This window comes from Marmota flaviventris, chromosome 4, assembly GCF_047511675.1.
Source record: "Marmota flaviventris isolate mMarFla1 chromosome 4, mMarFla1.hap1, whole genome shotgun sequence".
In the NCBI taxonomy this organism is placed as follows: Eukaryota; Metazoa; Chordata; class Mammalia; order Rodentia; family Sciuridae; genus Marmota; species Marmota flaviventris.
Genome location: NC_092501.1, coordinates 143,199,205 through 143,213,268, shown reverse-complemented (window position 1 = coordinate 143,213,268; position 14,064 = coordinate 143,199,205). Strand labels below are relative to the sequence as shown.

At 40.7% G+C, this 14,064-nt stretch overlaps 1 protein-coding gene across 1 annotated transcript in view; it reads right to left on the bottom strand.

Moving 5' to 3' along the window:
• Positions 1 to 14,064, bottom strand: part of Flt1 (fms related receptor tyrosine kinase 1) — a 173,868-nt gene that overhangs the window by 24,769 nt on the left and 135,035 nt on the right. Inside the window, exons 17-20 of the mRNA XM_027928878.2 lie at positions 12,530 to 12,662; positions 8,205 to 8,309; positions 3,994 to 4,107; positions 1,892 to 1,980 (exon numbers count right to left, since the gene is read on the bottom strand). Of these exons, the coding sequence (XP_027784679.2) occupies positions 1,892 to 1,980; positions 3,994 to 4,107; positions 8,205 to 8,309; positions 12,530 to 12,662 (441 nt within the window). The remainder of the gene's footprint in view (positions 1 to 1,891; positions 1,981 to 3,993; positions 4,108 to 8,204; positions 8,310 to 12,529; positions 12,663 to 14,064) is intronic.

Here is a 14,064-nt window from a genome sequence, read left to right as displayed (position 1 = left end):
TTATGTCTCAGCTGTAGAGTGCTCGCCTCGCATGTGCAAAGCCCTGGGTTTGATCTTCAGCACCACATAAAAATAAATAAATAAATAAATGAAGTTATTGTGTCCAACTACAACTACAAAAAAAAAAAAAAAAAAAAAAAAAATATATATATATATATATATATATATATATATATATATATGGGAGAGTGTGAACTAGCTGATCACAAGGATCCCTTTCAGCTTCAAGATTCCAATTAGAGTCTGGCTTAAAACCAAGGAAAATATATTTTTGCATACATATTGCCAGTTTGGTAGAACACCTGTGTCTTTGTTTTGATCAAAGCTTGGGGGATGAGTATATGGGTCAGCTGTCCAGTGATTGGTTGGTTAGTTTTTTTTTGTTTTGTTTTTTCTTTGAGACAGGGTTTCACTATGTTTCCCAGGTTTGTATTCATCTAAGATTAAGTGCTTCTCCTACTTCAGATCCCAAGCAGCTGGGACTCTAGGGATACACCACTGCTCCTGGCTGTGTCCAGTGATTCTTATATGTGTGTGAAGACTTGCACATATGACAGAAAAGGGCATCATCCTTAGATGTCTGATATTTTATCCACATATAGATCGGTGGCATTAAGTTGGACACAACCAATCTTTCTCTGCACCCCACCCCCGAAGTATTGGGGATTTAACTCAGAGCCTCACAAATACTAGATAAACATACCACCTCTGAGCCACACCCCTAGTGCTCAATCTTTCGATCCTTGGGGCAATGATGACTATTAAAATTTATTTGAGTTTTAACGGAGAGATTTTCATTCTCCCAACGATCCCATCAGTTGGGTTCAACTGTTAGTTCCTTAGTTAAATTGAGTAATCTGCTCAAGTTTCCAGATTTCGTGAGAGGAAGGCACAGAATTTAAATCCAGAAAGTCTGATTCTGGTGTCCAAGTGCTTAACTTCAACACTACAAGTTTTTATCATTATTGTTGATGATTACTAGTAAATAATTTTGAATTATTGTCCCCTGGCTTATCTAGTCTAAAGAAGGACACAGCACTAGTGCCATTTAACACACTGCAAAGTTTTAGTAAGTTGTTTTTTTTTTTCAGTCAGTAATTTCTTAATCTTGCTTGCTCTCAGAACTCAGGTTTTTTTTTTTTTTTAAGTGCTAAGGATTAAATGTAGGACCTGCATATTCTATGCAAGTGTTCTATCACTGGGACACATCCCCAGCCTTTTTACTTTTTATTTTGAGGCAGGGTTTCACTGAGTTGCCCAGGCTGGCCTGGAACTTGTGATACTCTTGCCTCAGCCTCCAGAGTTGCAGAAATTACAGGTGCATGTCACTGGGCCTATGTATTTATTTCATGGATAGGTCTGATTCAGAGTCAGTTAGGGATGCCATGAGTGGTAACAGTGTCAGAGGTAGGAGAAAGAGCTGTAGAAAGTAAACAGAATGATTTCAATCTCTGGTCCCATTACTGGTGACTAGACAAGTCTCTTAGGTGATTGTATTTTAATTTCTAATAAATGAAGGCAACTATATTTGATCATTTAAAAAAAAAACCTAGGTAATTTGTGCATGTGTGTGTTTGTATGTAAGTGTGTTTCATGTGTGTGTGTTTTAGAGAAAATTATCGAGATATTCAATAGGAATTTAGGTAGATGGCTAGTACATGCAACTTCCAATTATTGCTGCATACACTGGTATTAAATGATAGTCTGCACTCTCTATAAGAGAGTATAACAGATTAGCATGAAAGGAATATGTAGAAAAAGAAGAGCAGAAATTGAGTTTTAATTAATTTCATTAATGAAACAAACTAGATTTCTCCTGCTTTATGCTGCCACAGCCTAAATGGTAACCCATTGCTTTCCTTAAAAAGAATTCCACTTTTAAAATCCTTACCTTGTTGAGAAAGAATAAGTCACGTTTGCTCTTGAGGTAGTTGGATAAATTTCCATATTTGCAGTATTCAACAATAACCATCAGAGGCCCTGCAGCCAAAATAGCACATGCTCAGTCACACCAAGTCAATCAGCCATTAGTCAGCCTTCAGTTGGACTGAGAAACCACAAACCAACTTGTCTTTTATTAGTGGATCTAGGAATGCAACTTAGGGATGAGAGGCTGTGAATGAGCACTGTGACTTCTGCAATTTAACCTGAGAAGGTTTTCAAAAATACAATAAAAAATGAGGGTAGGTGTGAGGAGGAGCAGGAAGGGAAAGCAGAAGAAAGAAAGGAACAAAGAAGAGAGGCAAATGCCAGGCACCCTCTACCCATTAGCCAGACCCTGGCAAGAGGGGCTCTGGTTACTGTCACACCAGCCCCAGAACCATTCAGCAGTTTCTTTTTCCTTCCCAGGGCAGAAAATAGGCTACCTGTTCTGTCTGTTCCCAGTATTGGTGTCTGGGTGTGTCTACACTGAGTTTGCCTAGGGACTTGTGAGGCAGTAAAGCAGAGGATGATAAGTACCAGATAGTTAATATTTTAGACTTTGCAGGCCAAAGTAAAGTACCAGATAGTTAATATTTTAGACTTCGCAGGCCAACCAACTTCTCAATTGTACCCTTGTAACCTGGAATCAGCTTTTGTTAATACACTCAAGGAGTACGACTTTTCTCCAATAAAACTTTATGAACATATAAGTTTGAATTTCATATATTTCCACGTCACAGAATACCATCCTTTTCAACCTTTTTTTTTTTGCCCCAACTACTTAAAAAACTCAAAACATTCTGTCTGTCTGGCCATAGCTTGCCCACTGGCCTAATGAAGCAAGCTGTTGGGAAGGGAGCCAGCTGCCCCGTGACTCCCACGTGGTGGCTTCAAGGCCCGCTCTTGCCTGCTCCAGGCTCCCCCGCAGCACAAGGATTACTTCCGGGTCTAACCGGAAGTGACCGAGAGCTGCTTCAGCGGGCTGGCTGCGTGCTGGTAGCCAGCAGGCCCCGCGGAGGCCCAGACGCTCTACCACTTCGAGGCGTCCGAGGACATAGCTCATACGGGTAGAGTAGTTTTCTGTTACTATCAGGACTTTTCTGGTTTTAAAATGTCTGTTAGGAATCCTCACAACACCTCCTCTTCCCTCAGGGTACCAGAGCGGAAGTCCCTGTAGAGCTGTGCATCTCCCCACCCAGAAAAAAGACTCGGCAAATCTCGTCTCAGGGGTCCAGCAATTCTCTTGCCCCGGTAGGTGCTTGCATTACTGACGGCTAACTGCCCAGGGCTCAGAAGCCTTCGAGGAGGTGAGTGGTCTCCTTAGCCCTGATGCATTTTATAGGTGCAAAGCCAAGGCAACTACAATGAGGTTGCCGCAGCAGGAACTGGAGAAAAGCTTATCAAGGATAATGAAGAAGCAGGTGGGACTAGGACTGTATTTCTGGCCTCTCCATCCCTCAACTCCTCTTTCTACCCATTACCACTCCTAACAGACCGTCTTCCCCAATGCATCTTCCCCCCAGTTCCTGCACTGGGAACATGGAGAACATTTGTATGCACAGTTTTGTTTTTGTTTTTGTTTTTTTTTTGCACCTTTCTTTCTGGCAGTGAGTCCACATCTACACCCAACCATTGACCTTGCCATCGAGGAGGAAAGAAAGGTCTCCAGGAACTTTCTGGAGCCCTCAGTCAAAAGGCACAACCCTATTCCTGTCCCTTGGTTCAGGATATAAAGTTTATCTGCATGGTGGGTCTGAAGGGGAGGGCCCTTTTGTTTGTCTCCCACATTATTTCCTCCTGGTATCCCACCAGTAGTGATTCATTCTTTTACACCTTTACCTTAGTCATCCTGCTCTTGAAGGAGATCTAAAAGGAGGTCCTCTTCCAAATTTTGGATTAACTGTACTGGGAAAGCATTTCTAGCATGGGAGTACCCTTCCATAAATGGATAGACTATTTTTTTCTGGATCTATTGAGAAGCCATTTTCCTGGAGGTGAGGGAGAAGCTGTGTGTGAGAGTTCTTGTGTATGGGAAATGATGGATCAGCACCCACCCCACTTCTCCTTTACCTCCTTGCTTGGTGCAGGCTCCCAGCAGGTTAACCACGTTCAGATGGTGGCCAATGTGGGTCAAGATCTTGAGCTCAGTCATCAGAGCTTTGTATTCACTGGCTGTGGCCCCCTCTGTGTGAGAAGCAAGGAAGAGTCAGGGCAAGAAGACAATGGGGCTCCTTCCGCTGGTGGCGGCATTCCTGCCTTCTGTGTTTGTTAAGGCTGGGCCAGTCACTTCATTAACTTCCCTACTACATTCTGCAGAAAGGCTAAGTCTCCGAACTGTTTTTATTACTCCCACCCTCCTGAGCCAACATCCTTTTGATTACAGTGAGGCCTAGTGCTGTGGTGGGGTTAGTCACTGGACATTTCCTCTTGGTGGACCTAGTGTGTTTAGCAGTGTGCTGACACAAAAGCTGGGTACTTCATGAAAGTACCTTCCAAAGGCATCTCTTCTAGCAGAAACAGGTGCAGTGAGAACCCTCTAGGCAGGGGATGTATCCACACCTCCCCTTTTTGTCTCACTGTGTCCTCAGGGGAGTCACAGAGGAGCACCAGGGGCCTGACAAGGGCAGGATGGCTGCTTCTGCAAACATCTTTGCAGTGTGTTATTTTCTTCCTATATTCTTTCATACTTGGAGTTCACAGAGTTATCTTAGGTTGTGGGGATACATAGCATTAGACTAAGTTCATTCTCACTCAGAGATAAGCAACATCAGTCCGAGAATTAGCAGTCTAAAGCCTAAATTTCGTTTCTTCTGTTTATTCTCATTGGTTAATTTCTATGGCATTCAATATTCTAAAATTATTTTTCGGAATATTAAAGTATTGTGGCAATGAAATAGTCCAATAATATGAATCGGAGTAAAAAGATATGAGGAAGCTCGATGGTAGAGCATGGGGCCTTGGGTTTGATCCCCAGCACCAAAACAAAACAAACCCCAGCAACAACAACAAAACCCCCAAAGAAAAAACAAAACAAAAATATAAGGAGTAAAAGGATCTAAAGTAAAAAGTACAAGTCACTCCAGCCTACTTACCTTCCTAAAAGTAGCTACTGCTGATAATTTGAGTTCAGATCTTTTCCTATGTGCTTATATATACCCCAATGAAATCTCATTTTTTTGAGGGTTTACATAAATTGGATCATATATATTTAATTTTTTTCCTCCTCTTTTTAATATATCAGAGATTATTTCTGTTCTGTGTTTGTCAAGGCTGGGCCAGTCGCTTTTTTAAAAAAAAATATTCCTTTTAATCAGTTAACAATGTTCCTGCATTTAAACTGTCTATGTGTTTTTGGTGTTACAAATATTGCTGTAATTGAAAGCCTGTGTGTCATCCATCTACAGGTTCTTGCTTTTACAAATAATGCTATAATAGAAACTCTGTATCCATGTGTAAGTATTTCTGTCACAGTGCTGAAGGTGGTGTGTATACTGAGCATTATGGAAGATACTGATGTGGTATTTCATAAGCACAAATCATTTTTTAATAATAACTAGATAAACTCCAGAAGCCTCCCACTGGGGTAGGGGTTGGTTCACAGTAGATGCTCAACAAATATTTTTGGATAAATACACAACATGATTTCTCATTTCAGACATGGATGTAAGGTCCTAATACGTTAAGGTTTTATTCAGGGACACTTGGAAAGAGCTTTTTACTAATGGCCTTTGTTTGGCATTCTGCTTTTTCTATTTTTCCCCCAAACAGATGGCCAACCAATTAGGCAAGAAAGCTAATGAAAAAAAAAATTTTAGGAATTTTATAGGGTGGGTGATTTGGAAATGTTTTTCAATCAAAAAAAAGTAGGAGGGAAGATATATTAAAGATTACATACATGATTTCTTTTTTTAGTTGTTGATGGATCTTTATTTTATTTATTTTATATGCAGTGTTGAGAATTGAACTCAGTGTCTCACATATGCTAGGCAAGTGCTCTACCACTGAGCCACAACCCCAGCCCCATACATATATGATTTCTGTATGACATAGAATAGATTCTCTGAGTCTTTAAAAGAGATCTCAAGTCAGAATCTTTTCCCTTCCAACTCATCAATCCTGAGAATTCACATTTCTGATATATTTCTCAGAAATGCTGACATAGCTATCCAGGACCATACTGTGAGAACCACTGCTCAGATGGTTCCATTTCTAGGCAGGGCCACAGGTGTGATCTTGGATGTGTGATAGAATAGTGTGGACATTAGACATGCCTCCTAGATGTGATATGAGAAAGTAAGCAGGGAAATGGAACAGGGATCATTTGAAGGATTTGGGAGCAATGGGCCAATTTCCAGGAGGCTAGGTCTCTGTTCTCTGCTCTTGTGGCACTGTGTTGTGAGGGAAAGAACAATTCAGTCAATGCTGGTGCAGACCTTATTGTTTCTGCCCTAAGGGCTATGCTGCCTTGCAGAGGCTGTCCAATCTTTCTGGACCATGTTGCCTCATCTACCAACTTGGAATAATAATATCTACCTCAGAAGATTGGTGAGAGAAAATAAGAAAAATAGAAATTTTGTGTGATTCAACCTAACAGAGTGTTTTACTAGTCTTTTACTTCTCACATAGACACATTGATGCTACTTCTCCTCAGCAGCCGGGGTTGGGGGAGCATGCTGGCATTGATATTCTCACAGAAATGCCTGTAATCATCTGGGTAGTCCACCCCGAACAAAAGTCCTGATTGTGGATACGAAACTCCAAATTAGAGCTGTCGGGTTCTTTGTAGCAATTTTTTGAGGAGCACACATAATAGTACAATGTGATAATTTGATATATGTTTACAATGTGTAGTAATCAAATCAGGGTAAATAGCATTCTATCTCCCTAAACATTTATGATTTCTTTTGTGTTGGGGACCTCTGAACTCCTCTCTTCTATTTCCTTTTTTAAAAAATATATTTAGTTGTACATGTACACAAAAGCTTTATTTTATGTGGTGCTGAGGTTTGAACCCAGGGCCTCACATGTGCAAGGCAAGCTTTCTACCACTGAGCCACAACCCAGCCCATCTCTTTTATTTCTTTATAAAATATATAATAAGTTGTTGTGAACTATAATTGCCTTTCTGTGCTGTAGAATACTGGAACTTACTATTTCTATCAGTTTTGGTACCTATTGTCCAAACTTGGTCTCTCCTTGTTTCATAGAGTTTCATAAATTTTCCTCTGATGAGGACAGCCTTCTGAGGTGGCTTCTGAAGTAATGGTGGCAGTGGTGGATTAGGAGTAAGACCTTGGAAGTCTCCCTAAGCACTGAACCTTCTCTCCTCAAGCTCATGCTAAGTACCTACTTAGTCCCACTGCTTCCGGTGCCTCAGAATATCCTGGCAAAATCTTGGAGACTTTGGAAAGCTAAAGACTGCCCTTTGAGTTTTCAATCCTGTCTTTTTTTTTTTTTTTGAATCATGTATTTTTCAACATTAGATATACTTTGACTTTTTAAATTTAATTTCTAAAGAAAAAATGTTTTTTTTTTTTTTGGTAGGGCTTGGCAGTATAAATTAGTTTACAGTTCTGATCAGTTAAGTTGTTCTAGCATTCTAGTTTCACTTTATAGTTAGGGCAAGTTCAAGCTAAGCCTTTGGGATTTGTGATGTGTAGCTAAGTTTCCATTACAGTCATAGTGGATCATGTCAACACTTTGAACCTATGGTTACAATGGGCGTATGTCCTTATTAGTCTAGTCTGAAATGTGAGAAGAGAGAGATCTTAAGGTGACAGAGATCATTTTCCCATGGACAGTTCTGGATTGTTAGCACTGACAAGGTTTATTCTGAGCTAGTGTGAGCATAATCTAAAACACCTTGGGGTGGGGGAGGGAAGAAGTTTATTAGATTAGACAAAGGGGAATGAAGGGAAGGGAGGGAAGATGAGAATAGGAAAGACAGTAGAATGAATCAGACATAGCTTTCCTATGTTAATACATGAATACACAACCAGTGAAACTCTGTATTGTGTACAACCACAAGAATGGAATCCTAATTAGAATAAGTTATACTACATGTATGTATAATATGTCAAAATACACTCTCTTGTCATGTAATCTAAAAAGAACAAATACAAATTAAAAAATAAAACTCCTTGAACAAAGGGAGCTGTAGAAGAAAGTGATATTGCCAGAGTAGAAATAGCTGTGTTTATTCCTATATTCAACTTGCACCAAAAGTTGGGGAATGTGTAAAGATTATGAGTCAGACAAAAGCCAAACGACAGCACACACACCTTTCAGCATCTTCACAGCCACAGTCCGGCAGGTGGGTGATTTCTTAATGCCAAATGCAGACGCTTGAACCACTTTCCCAAAAGCCCCTCTTCCAAGCGATTTGCCTACAGTGAAAAGAAGACATTGGTTTATTGCCAAGCCAGCAAGGTGAGTTTAAGTGTTTTTCAGGAAGGAAGTGCTTTTTCCTTTGTGTTCTGTGAGGCTATAGCTTTGGATGAATCTCCAGTGAACTAACCCTAAAGGAGACATAATCAGGAACATGTTTCTGGGGTTTCTTCCTCTTAGCTCTTTTCCTCTGCTTCTGAGGCTCCTGCATCCTTCAGAGCTAGGGTAGGTATTTAGTGAAGGTAAATATTTTCCTTTTCATAGAGTCCTCCAAGAGAGGAGACACTACCAAATCCTGAGTGGTCTCTTCCATTGTTAAGTAACATCACCAAAAAAAAACTTCTGTATGTTTAACCTAACCCCTGTTTCTTATCACTTAAGGTCATTCTTCTGTTCTCAGCAAAAAAAGGAGAAATCAAGAATGGTAGTTGTAGCCATGGGTTATAATGATGCTTCATAACTTAAAAAATAAATACTAAGTCATTTTTTAGACATCCTTGCCAGACAGAATAATCCCTGGCAATTATTATATGATCATTACAAGTCCTCATGCTAGACACATGATAGAAATTTGTTTCACTCCCAGAAAGATGGTTACCAGATTCAATAACCAAGCAAGATTTCTTTTGTGTGCCCATTATTTATGCTATAATGACTGTTAATATGCTTCTTTCCCCACCCTTCAGTGAGCCAAGTTGACTCAGATGGGCAAGGATGCTGTCTGAACCTTTCCTGTACTTCACCCAGTGCCAGGTGTAGAGCAGGTCCCTTGTACAGATGATGCAGAATGGAGAGAATTCAGAAATTCATGGGCTATGTAAGGCAGGCCTCATACAGTCATAGGTAACAAGAGGGGGCTGTGGGATGGAGACCAGGAGATTGATGCACACATATTCACACACATTTACATACACATACATACATTTGTATATTTTTAAATTTCTTGTAAGGTTTGTAATAAAGCTTTCCTACTTCCTCATTGTATTAGAATCGTTACAGTTCTCTGTGACAAAAATGTCTTCATCTTGCCTCTGCTTTATCTCTTCTACTGCCCCCATCCCAGGCATCCAGTTAGGACATGGGAAAGTTTCAGTTACCAGCATAATCACAAGTGCCTCTGTGTGGATGTCTCTCTCTGTCTCAGAGCGACATGCTCTGCTTTAGGAGGGGAACAGTAGTGAGATGACATGTTTTTCCTGTGGTGACTACTGAATACCATTCCTCCCAGTGCATGCAACATGGGCAAAGATACAGTCTCTGGTTTTTTCTTCATGTAAAATTGTCCAAGAAATAGAACGGGTACCCTGTGTTTGAATACAAAAGCATCCAGTGTACCATGAAAGTGCTGCACTTGGAAATTACGTCTTTCCCGGATTGGTAAAATTATATTTCAGTTGGAGGTTTATTATCTGCTTTATTTAGGGTTAAAAAACAGTGTTTTCCTTCCACAGTGTGCCTTCCATCATCTAGTAGGAAAAGTGTTGTGATAGTCTCTCCACACACTCCTAAGACCCTTGCCTGTTCTGGGCACATGGAATCCTTTCTCTTTCTACAACTTCCGCCCCCATGCATTCCCTTCTCAGCCATCATAACACACTTTGTTTTAACAAGTGTTTGGGGGCTTTGCGTCTGTCAGTGAGAATACATTGGTTCTCACTTGGCTTCTCTCAGTCTTTTCACTTATACTCTTGGAAGTTGATTGCTGCCTCATAAAACAGCATGAAGCTATTATGGACTCTTTAATCATCTGATGTGTTGGAATTCTTTTGCAGACCCATGGTTCCAGTTTCAGGGAGCACAGTTGCACTGGACTTGACCTTTCTCCATCCCTTTCCCTTGAAATTCTCCTTAGTGTAGTGCCTGGAATGCTACAAACTAGCTCAGAAATGTGTTAGGTCATTGTCATACTATGCAAGAATACTGGAATTTTCTCCAAGAATGTCCTGGACTATCCAGGACTCCTGGCCACTCTGGGGAGAGTACAGGACAGCAAGAATTGGGCCCCTTTCTGGCATTCAGGGAGGGTTGGTCTCAAAAGATGCAACACCAGTCCAGGCACTGTGTACTTGCCAAATCCCAGAGACTCCCTGTGTGGTTTCCCATATTAGGTAATTCTGCCTTTAAATTATTTTCCAATAGAAAGATGCAATGTCAGACATTATCCTAATTTCTGTGATAAATTTAGAGGTGCTGAATTCTTTCCCAGGGTTAATGAGAAATCATGAAAAAAAGTGAGGGGGGTGCTGGATTCTTTTTGTTCTTGGGTTTTAGGAGTTTCAATGGTAGCAGCACCTTTGACCCAGGCTCCAACTGAATCCATCGATCAGTTACCATAAATTTTGCCTTCCCTCACCAGGCTGTTCATAGTGACCAACAGAGCAGGTACAGCTGAAATCATTCCTTGGTCTATATTTTTCTCTATAGTTCCAGTCCCAGTGTAACTCTGCCCGTCAAAGCAGCTTTTCTTTTCATCGATCTGGATATAATCTTGGTTACTTTCACTTGCCAGACGTTACTTCATATTACTTTCTGTCACTTATTTGGCTTACAAAACAAAGAAGTCTTGGGCCTCCTTGCTCCCACGTTAATCAGAGGAACATTCCTGTAAACTTGCAGCCACACTATGCATTAAAAGACAAAGTTAGACTTGACATTCTTTCTCCTACCCATTAAAGACAGTTAAATGGAAACCAGCCAGATCATAGCATGTGGCAAATCCAGAAAGGAAAAGAATGATAAGAAAGATTTTCAATAAGGAAAAAAAAATGCCTGAAATGGGATTATTCCCCCAGGAGAATTCTAGGAGAAGGGTTAACAATCTCCCTCAATGGATCACAGTGATACCAGGGAGGAATGAAGGGCCGGGAGGGAAAACTCATGTGTCCTGTCCTGGAAGAAGCATATTTGTGACTAGTAACTCTGGAAAGCAGTGAGGCTCATGCTTGTGGGAAAATGATCTGATGTTCTCTGCCAAGGTTACTGAGGGGCTGGGCTAGCTGCCATGTAATTTAGACTTGCAAAAGGCACTCATCCAGTGTGCCACCTGCCCTTAACTTAATTTAGTTCATTGCTTTTTTTATTTATTTTTTCCTGTCAGTAGCCATTGCTGACTTTTCTCCTGTCTCTCAAACTTTTTCCCCAAGCCAAACAGAACCTAACTTGATGCTGTCCTTTCTTAAACCAAGCAGAACATTTCAAGACCCTACAGAAAAGGAAGACTAGCCACTTTACCCTCTTCTCTGTCCATCCATGCCCCCAGTATAGCTTGGGAGAGGGGTCAAGTCATTGGATTTGGAATAGGGACTCTTCACACTGAGAGTGACAAACTCCAGGAACACTGAACTCACAATCTGTTTTCCTAGTTCCAACCACTAATGACTCTGGCATACACAGGAGTAAGTGGAAAACTTTCAGAAGCCACAGTCCAAACATTTTGGGTAGGAGTGATTGAGGTTCCAATTGTTTTGTAGCACCATGGGTTGGAGATTAATGTGCATTGTGACGTCTGAGTTGGAGGAACTAGGGGTAAGCTGAGGGAAAGCACATTTGTCTGCTGTTTACAGCATCTGCCCTACCTGGAAAACAAGTTTGTGCTCTTCAAAAATGAAACTTAAATGATCCCCTAGGGCTTTCTACTCTGTCTGGACGTTCCCAACACTCCCGGAAACTCCAAGGTTATAATTTGGGAATTTGCGCAGAGAAGTTTTGAGCCACATCCTTGAAGAGTACCAACTCTTTCACCAAATGTTTAATTTCACTGTTACTTGCCATCCTGAATTATGTTCTGGGACTCACGTGGCTAACTTCCCAATAGTTTCTACTTAAGAGTGCTGGCAATTATAAGCCTCCCATGAGAGCTCCTCTTTCCCCCTTTCCCTTCACTTACCTATTTTGCATCTATCTCCATACCAGCCCTTTGAGGGAGGAGACCCAAACCCAAATACCTTTGTATTCTCAGGGCTTAGACTAGCATCTGCTGCTCAGAGATGGGGCTTAAGAAATACTGAATGAACACACAGGTGCTCCCTTATCATCTTGTACTGTTGTCTCAGCATTCCATTAGGATTTTTGACCTCTGTGTACATCTCCCATGCTAGTTTGTGGACAGCTGGAGGGTAGAATCCCACAACTTATTTACTTTTGCATCCCTCAAAGCACAATGTTCTGCATGAAGTAGGGGCTCAGATAGGTTCATGAGGCTGTTGAACAAGTATATTACCCAATTTAAGTCTCTCCCGGGCAAACTCCCACTTGCTGGCATCGTAGGGGAGCCGCTCACACTGCTCATCCAGGGGAACTTCATCTGGGTCCATTATAATTGATAGATAGTCAGTTTTTATTTGGGAAGACGACTGAAAAATAAGAAGACCTCAAAGTTACCAAGAAGAAAACAATTTGAAAAACCTCAGATTTTAAATGGAAGATAATATTTCTGCTGCTTTGGGTTATTTGGTTGGAACTATGTGGTCAGGTCCAGAGAGTACCCCTCTCCCCAAAGTGTGCAGTCTCCACAAAACAACTCCTTACTATTCTCATGAGCATTTCTGCAGTACTAGCTCTACCATCCTATCTTGTATAAAATATACTCAAATTTTCTAGTGACCTTATATGTCATGCTTGCTCTGAGACAATTATGTGGTAGTTTTTCTAAAAAATGCAAAGCTGTTGTTATAAAATCATCCCAAACAATGACTAAAAATAGTTTTCTGTGGCTATTCTGTACAAGCTGAATGTACATTACAGATAGGCCAGTAGTAAGGTGAACTGTGACTTTTCTGCATTTACAAGAAAGGCCAGAGTGGTAAGTAAATGCAGGATCTGTGGGGTAGTGAATGCACATAGCTTATGAAGTGTTTAAACCCTCAGTAGACTGGACTTCTTAGTTGATTCAGCTACTGGAAAACACTATACAATCCATTGGTGAGATTACAATAAGAGTAACCTTTGGTAAGAAATAGAAGTTGATTATTTCAAAGGTCAAGGGGTAAAACACAACCACATTAAACACAACCACATTCTGAGTTCATTTGGCTTTTGGTAGGATAGCAAGTATCTAAGACAGGCATCTGCCATGAGGTGCTTGCTTTCTTGGTAATGCATATCAAGCTCAGAAAGTACCCTATATGTCAGACCATAGGTAATTGGACTTACATTTAATGTCAGATTTATGTCGATGTGTATATTTCCTATTAATGGGAAAAGTGGCAGAATCGATATTTGCATTTCTGTGGGCAGGCTCTTGGGCAGGACAGAAAGAAGCAGGCTTTCACATATAACTCTTGCCTAAAAGTTATGTAAATTTCATTTAAATGAGGTTTGGGGCCCTGCTTTCCAGACTTTTCCCCAACTGGAATCAGAGGTGGAGTGAAGAAGATAGCCCTTCTGTACATACCATTTCACACCCACTACATTCTTCAGTCCTTACTCACACTGATCTGGGCCATTACAGCTCACCTAATCCATCACTTGGAGTCGTTTTCCTTCTAACAACAATTATCACGAAAATGTGTGACAAATAGTTCAAGGCAGAAAGGTTTGCCTGGCCTCCATAAATAGTAGAAATCAAAGATATAGAGCACATTTGTCACTAATAGCATTTGTCATTGGTGTTAGACTGTAAAGGTTTATCAATCTGAAAGCCTGTAGATCAGTATAAATTTTAGTTCAGGGTGCTGGGTGCTCATGAGAGAAGTTACTGGATTAGCTTTTATGTTCAATATAGCCAAGGCTATGAAAAACAGTCTCCAGCCTTCA